The following is an 8,180-nucleotide window of genomic DNA, read 5'->3' on the forward strand; positions in this document are numbered from 1 at the left end:
TACGAATCATAAGTTCAGTGCCAAAAATACCTTGACCACACTTCTAACATGCAAAACAGTCACATAAGAAATAACTAGAGGAAGTTGTAAATATCAGGCCATGGAAGCCACACACAGCATACCTCAAAACATCCTCAGTACTTATCTGGCTTTCTTTAGTCACCCTCTCTCTCCCATCATCTGAGACTATTTAAAAAAAAAGGTGAAAATTCTAGCCTCTAATTATTATAAGGTTATGAGTTCGGGGGATTTAAGCTTTTCTGTTTTGGGGAGCTTTACAACATGTTAAGAAGTTGCTAGAAAAGGTATGATGACAAGTAAAGATGTTGCCTATAGAAAACCCTATAGAAAATTTTTCTGTGTTTTGAAACAAATTTTAACTTTGAAGTTAGTTGAGCCCCTTCAATATTTAAATGCAGCCTGTCATTAATTTTCTAGATATGGCACATGGATTCCTGATTTTTAATATGTTTAGAAGAGAATATTTCTTCCCTGGAAAATGTTAGGTTCAACTAAATCCAATTATTGTACACAGAACTAGGGGCAAAGGCAATGATACTTTGAACAATACCTATTGTACACAATTTCTGTGAAAGCAAACTGTTGCTAATAGAATACAAATTAGTTCTGGAAAAGCATAAAACATATTGATAAAATAAATCCCCCAACAATAAATATCTCTGATTTGTTTAGAATTCATTTCTCAAGCTATCATAGATCTGTCAAATACAGAGAAATCTGTCAAGTACACAGATCTTCAGAGAAACACTTGCAAACCAGGCATATTTAATGGAATAGCACTCCATGAGTCTTTCCAATGGTATTTTCTCTTGTTCTGTATCCAACTTTAATTAGCATGACAAATTATTTGGAGGTGGGCAAGATGGGAAGAACTTAGGTATTGGCTAAATATCAGCTTTAAATTGTGCAGTGAAAAAATTGTTCTTTATTATTATTCACTGCCAAAGTATGGACAGGAAACACTCAAGAGATAAAATACAGAAGTGAAAAGGAAAAATGCCTCAGGACAACAGCAGGATTAATAACTATGATATTCACTGATAGTGCCCAAGATGATTTTTCTGAACCATTTTTTACTAAGATCTCACTACAGTGAAATTGTGATGCTGTGATAAGAAAGAGAAATGATGGAAATTTCTTGTGCGATCCAAAGTCAAGAGAGAAAAATTTAGGATCTCTCAACTCAAATGACTTCAGAATCAAATATCTGAAGTATAAAGACTTAGTACATTAACAGGAAGGAAATCACTCCAAGAATGGGGCCCATGTGGCTGGGAAGGAAGGGAATCTGTGAGAAAAGAATTCAAGATCTAGGTAGGTCTCCCTACAAAAACTATGCAACTACAAGAACAGAAGTTTAACAGTGAGAAGGGAAGAAGCATCTGACTTAGACGAGAAGTGCAGCTCCATTTTATTTCAATTTCATGCTCTCCAGCCAAGCTTCAAAATCCCAGGACAAAAATCAGAAAGAAGAGCCCATAGAAATGTAGGAACAATCTAACAAGCTAGCTGCAAAAAACTTTGGTATTGCTTGGCTGGCAGGAGCACCAGTCTTAAGCAACTTAGAGACCTGTGAAATGCATGTTCCTTCCTATACATTCTAGAGTGCCCATGCCCACACTTCTGGAAACACAATGCTGCTGCTGCTGCTGCTAGAAACTGGGACTCTGCCGGCAGCATATCACAGTGTACTAAGGATCCAGAAGCAAGTCAGGGGAAGATGATCCTTTAAAAATAAATCCTTCCCCAGACTTCTTAATGGCTTTGCTGTGCGCATTTTGTAATACTCACAGGAATACTGACAAAATTTGCTTCAATTTGAGAAGTGGGAGGTGAAGCAACCTGGAGTTCCTACAGCTACCCTAGCACAACAGGTACACATGCCTTCTGGCAGCAAACACTGGCTCTGAAAACAGAGGGGTTACTTCTCACTACAATGGATAGAGATACCACAGCTTTACATTTTTATGAAAGAATTAAAACACGTTTGTTTTCTTCTCCCTCCAAACAAACCTCATCTCAACAGTCCTCGTAGCTCACCTCATTTATCACTTACTAATCCAAAATATACCACTTGAAATTTATAATACTGTGATGACAAGTATTCCTTACTCAAGATTGCAATGCATCAAAACTTCTTCTGGGACACAGCATTAATGCCAATTTACAGCAACAATGCAAGTAAAAAAGAAAAATCAACCAGCCCAGAGCCCTAGCCCAACTTCAAATGCTACATGGATTATAGAAAACAATTTGTACCAGATGTGGCTAAAAGGCCCTCCTGTTGCCTAATGACATACCCAGCTAAGGGAATCCTGTGCCTGCTCCAGTCAGTCGGCAGCACAAGGAGTACCCCAAACTCTACAGAACAGGTTAAATTTCCAAAGGTCTCAACAGAAGCATTACCCAAGGGAGGATGAGAGTCAGACCCAGTACAAGTGCAGCAAATCTTTGTATCACTAGATTTACCCTAAAATAACTATTTAGTCTTAATACTCTATATGGCAATAATCCTTTACTATTCCTGTATCTCTCGTTGTCTAGCTTTGTGCAAGAAATTGAAGAACTCTGCTACAGTTATTCTATACAAAAATCATGAAGAAATTAAAAAGCTATTTAGAAAAATAAAATTTTAAAATAGTAAGCTTTGGATTTGAGGTCTCTTTGGTAGAGGACGAGAGAAAAAAGGCACATGACTTCATTCTGAGGCCAGGCAGAGACACACTGATAAGAACTTCAAATTAATGTAGAAGTTACTCACCATATTTAGGGAAGGTGATCGTCTCTGTGCTGCTAGGTTAGGACACACTAGTCTCAATAAAGGCCTCTGAATCAAATGAGAACTAAGTGGTTTGGAGGCAAATATATATATACATATATATATCTACCTCAAGGTTTAACCTACACTCCAGACTTAGGGAAACCCCTTTCTTAAAGTCATTCTAACGTTGAGAGCATATTCATATCTCTCAAACACAGCCCACACAAATATACTTGAAAGCACCGCTTGTAAGAGACCACAGAGGATTCCCTCTCGTTCTTCAGATTACCATGGAACAGTGACACAATGGTACACCCACGCACCAGCAAGAGCCACTCTGTGGGAAAAGCAGTGGTCTAGCACGGTGGAAAAGTTGCATCAGCACAAAAGGTATAGAACACAAGTATTAATCTAGAAGCAGAATAATTTACTGTAAGGAGTAGATAGGTCAGGGACTCATTTCTAGGAATGCATTTTAATTAGAATTTATTCTAAAGGTTTCCCTACAGAATCAGCGCTCAGTTCAGCCGGCTATAGTCTCCTCATCAGAAGAGACATTCAGCTCTTCCCTCAACCAGAAACACTACATTATCATATATGATTTTCTCTGAGTAAGAGGGCGTACAGAGGTGGAGACTTGCTGAAATGTCTTCACCCGGATGAGAAGTGATGAAGCATTTTCAAAAGTATACTACTCATTTCAGGCTATAGTCCACTGCACATAGGAGTTGATTAATCAGGTTTCACAGATGATAAAAAGTAACCTTGTCATGCCTAGAAGTGAAATGCAGGTATATTCAGAAAAAGATTCATATGTAGAGGCTGATTTTTGTGTTGGTTTCGGTTTTGATGATAACGAAATCTGTGCATCAAGGAGTATTAAACCATTCTGACATTTTTAGGAGATTCCTGTGAATTCTGGGTTGGAAATACTAGTGATCTAACTACCCTGAGATCATTTTCACCCTCCTAGCAGAAATAATACAGCTCCTCAGTAGTGCACAGCGGATCTTTTTCTGTCAAACCATTTACCCGCTGTCACTCACGTGCACATAGGGAGTAATCAGTTGCAAATTCACGTTCAATTCACTGCTGTTTTGTTGAAACAAAACTGTTCTGGAGGCATTTGTAATTATAGTGGAGGAAACAACAGGCGAGGGTCAGGATGTGGGAGACCAAGGTTCAACTCTTTCCCCAGCTTTCCCTGAAGGGAGTTTAACTGTGTTCATACCTCCTGGATAAACATTTTAACTGCTGGAGTCACAGGGTGATTTCTACAGTTTTTGCAATAATTGTCCTCCTCTACATGTGAAGAATTTAGTGTTATTTTGTTGGAGAAAATTTTAGCAACTTCAGTTTGATGGTTCAGACACTTACACCAGACACAGCACCAACATCTTCCTTTTCTCAGAACAGCATCCTATTCACTCAGCTCCACATCAGTCACTTTGTCTTACCCTGATCTCTAGTTTAGTTTTATATAAGCATTTATAAAAAGCAGAACAGCCTCCACGGGGGAGGCTGAAAGAAATCCGCCAGTGAATGCACAGTAGTACACTGCTAGAGTACTGTCTCGGGAGGGGAGCGGCATGTACTCAAATCCTTCCAAGCAGCAAAAGAAACTGAAGGAAAGACACACACCTCTGAGGAGGGGAAATGCTTTTCCCACTGGATGACAGAGTAATAAGTGAATAGCATTACTTCTTCTTCAGTAATGCGTTCACACAGAGTACAGCTTTCTATGTTTTTGGCATTCACTGCACACAAACACAGCTTTTAACTTTGGACTGACCAACACATTTAATTTCTATGGGAGTGGAAATAGTTCGGGGTGTTGTTGTCACCTTGTCATCATCTGTCAGCTTAGCAACAATGATGGGACTAAATTAAAACTTGCATGTGTGCTGTTCCTGGGTTTAATATCCGTCACCTGTTCAACTGCTTCACTGTGGTTCCAGCCAGGGAGGTCAGGAATAATCAGATTTCTCCTTATTCTGGACCAAGCGAAGCCAAGACAGTTAAGCCTTTAAGGTCAGGTGCCTTCTTATCTGAAAGGCAGCATGCCAACCCATGAGTGAGAAGTGATCAAAGTGATCAAAGATGCCAATTAATTCTGGGAAGCATTCCCTGAATAAAACAGAAAATTAATGCAAACATTTTAACTGGAGTCATTCTGAGCCACGCACGTTTACTGTTGTGCTGGGCTACTTCTAGCATGTCTCAACAGCCATGCGTGAAGCACATGTAAGGAGGGGTGTGCTGTTCTGTCCACTGCAGCAGCAGCTGCCTTGTGCAGAGACTAATTGGGAACAGCATCCTTGCAGCTACCAGAGAAGGGGAGATGAAAACACGGGCTCTTCCTTTCCTGTTAACACCACCTTAACAGCCACCTTGACTCAAACAAATATATTGTTTCAGTTTTAACTCCTGTAAATGTTAGTGGTATGAAAGTAATGACATTTTGATCACAGCAAAGCAGGTACAACAAAATGTTTTGTGGAGGCAGCGAAAAGTAGTCAATGGAAAAACTGAAGGGGGAACCCTTTCTCTTAACAGTGGAAAATTGTGGGGGTACAGCAGAAATCACATGTGTATCTTTTAACCTGACCTCCCCACTCCCTCCATTCATAAAAGGAAAACCCCTTTGGCTACACCATACTCAACTGAATAATAAAAGTTTCATTGCTTCTTATGCATACCCAAGCCACTTTCTAGAGAAAATCCAGATTGGATGGCTGCCATTCAAATTATTTTATTATTCACTGAAGGACTGTTTGTTTAGGGGCTTTCCATAGGGGAAAAATAAGGAAATGAGTTAGAGAAAATTTAATATAATGCAAAGACAACAGCTTAAAGTACTGGATCCTAGGTGACTTGTAAAGGGCTTAATTGACATGTAAGTATTATTCAGGAGAGAAAAGATCACTACAAAGAAAAAGAGACTGGAAAAAAGGCAATTTTGGAAGTGCTCAGAAACATTGTGGAACTCCAGTATTCTGGAGTGGAAGCTGAAGGGAGATTTGCTGCCCACGAAGTTTCTAAGATTTAGGTTTAAGTTATATTTTGATACCACACTTAGGGTGTTAAGAATTCGTTCTGCTGAAACAAGGCAGCCCTCTGTTCTCGACACGAGTCACTCGCTGACTGTCTACAGCTGTCCTCCTCTACTTTTGGTGCATGAATGAGAACTGCTCCCATGCACTTGCATTTTAGTCAAGACAAAATACTCTCTTCTCCTTCACTGGCAGAAATACATTGACTGCTATCCTTATTTCCAGCTGTCATGTTTTTGAGGTGAACTAAACAGTTAATAGTGTGGGTACATCTTATCCACACTTGAGATAGAACTGAAATACATTTTTGTGCTCACAAGTGACTTTCCCAGAGAAGATGATGCTGCTATGCAGTTCTACCCTAAATTTTAGTGAACTGCTTTGATTTTAGTTTGGACTCAGTCAATTTTTGCCTGAAATGTACTAAATGTCAAAGTACTTCCCACCCATTTTGTTTCTGCTCCCTCTGTGGTTTACTGCTTAGCCATGAATGAAAGACCACCCAAAACAGTTTCTCCCTTCCTTGCAGAAACATTGGAAATGCCACAGTTCCTTTATGCGGTCTTGGATGGTGATTCAACCAATGCTTTATTACTACTGAAATACATTCTTATGCTATTTCCCTGGATTTTCAGGAAGATGTTCATGAAGTTAATACAATAGCAAGTACAAACACAGGCTATAGAGCAGGCCAGCAATGCGTTCCACTAGAGCATCACTACCATCACATTTTTCAGTTCCACAAACTTTAAATACACATCTCAATGTCAACCAAGTTTGACTACAAACCCTTCCTCTGGCCAATAAGGCAACCTCATTCTCCAGTTGGTTGCCCACCCATTGGTTTCTACCACTCTTTTTGTTTACTGAAATATTGCAGTGTTTAAATTCTGTTGTAAACAGGAGTTAAATATAGTTTTAGGCAAGGTCTGAGTTCTGCGAGAAAGGGGTTTCTCATAAGCTTCAGAAAGATTCCATTCCTATCCGTACATGGGTTAACCTGCTTGACAATTAACAAGAGAGAAAAGCTGATGCTGAAGCCATACTAAGTTTCCTGCTTTATATGTCAGTGAAATATGAAAGCAACATCTAGTGGTTTGACAGAAACATGATCTTTACCTCATGGAGATAGGGGTTTTTTGGATGAGGCAAGGTATGTTCACCAAGATTCAGGGACTGCTGAAAACTGCAAGCTGCAGGCACTTTCCTGCCTTTGCTATTACGTGGCTGAGCTACGACAATAAGATGAGGCACACAGCCTAGAACACCTCATACTACTACAAAACAGTACCAAGAATTTGCTCAGTGAGATGATCTACAACAAAAAACAAATTCCTCGTCTTTCATTTTCTTTTCAGCAGCAGAGTGGAGCAAGTAACTGTGTTTACCTGGAACACTGGACACCTCAACAGAAAATGTCAATAACAGATTGCAATATGTTCAAAGCTGAGTTCAAGGTAATGGAAAGAATTAAGGAAACAAATCACATCACCACACACTCTAAATGAAAGGCACACACTGTTGACACTATCCAGTCTTTCTAAAATAGATCATGCAAAAAATGTGTATTTTAAAATGTCAAAAAACCTTACAAAAACAACCCATTACATTTGTTTGTCCCTCTGTATAGACACTGTGGAATTTAAGCATAGCAGAGGTTTTGGTCACATTAACTAAGGCACTATTAGAAGCTAATGATCATGGTAAAGAAACACTAGAATGATACTGAATAGGGTAATACACAATAATATCAAACAGCATTGTACAGAAAAGCTGCTCCCTTGAACAGCAAGCTTAGCCTGCCTTCATCAGCTACCACCAATACTATAGGTTGTAAATTGTCACACACAAGAGATATGAGAGCCTGGCTTAAAAATCAAAGGACAAAGGAAATAAGGCCCAGTGTACCCAGTAAGAGCCAGTGTTTGCTGTCAGCACAGGTGGTAGAATAGCAGAAGGTACCTCCTCCTGGGTTTGCAGCTGACCAAAGGCAAACAGGGGAAGCAAAGGCATCTCGTAGGAAGTATCCTGGTTGTTGGTGAACAGCAAGAAAGGCACTTTGCAGGAGAGGACCGTGGTGAGGGATGACATGTCTGCTATGTTTCAGATGAAAATTGTACTCATTCTTGGCTGCTCTGGAGGATCTGATGACCTCCTTTTCACAACCACTAATACTCAACAGACAGCAGAAGTTTTTTCCCCCCTCATAAAGCATATGAATCTAATTTTCCCTTTTTGTAAAATCAAGAATAATATCTGCTTACAACTTTGCTATATGGTTGTGCAAGACATACAAGTGTGTGGTGAAGCTAATAACCACATTAGAGAGAGTTCTCTCATTGTTA

At 39.5% G+C, this 8,180-nt stretch overlaps 1 protein-coding gene across 1 annotated transcript in view; it reads right to left on the reverse strand.

The window, feature by feature from the left end:
• Positions 1 to 7,926, reverse strand: part of TNIP3 (TNFAIP3 interacting protein 3) — a gene marked incomplete at both ends in the record, with an annotated part of 57,535 nt that extends 49,609 nt beyond the window's left edge. Inside the window, one exon of the mRNA XM_080343340.1 lies at positions 7,744 to 7,926. Within this exon, the coding sequence (XP_080199466.1) occupies positions 7,744 to 7,926 (183 nt within the window). The remainder of the gene's footprint in view (positions 1 to 7,743) is intronic.
• Between the last annotated feature and the right edge of the window lie 254 nt (positions 7,927 to 8,180).

The sequence above is a fragment of the Nesoenas mayeri genome (genome assembly GCF_963082525.1).
Source record: "Nesoenas mayeri genome assembly, chromosome: 4".
In the NCBI taxonomy this organism is placed as follows: domain Eukaryota; kingdom Metazoa; phylum Chordata; class Aves; order Columbiformes; family Columbidae; genus Nesoenas; species Nesoenas mayeri.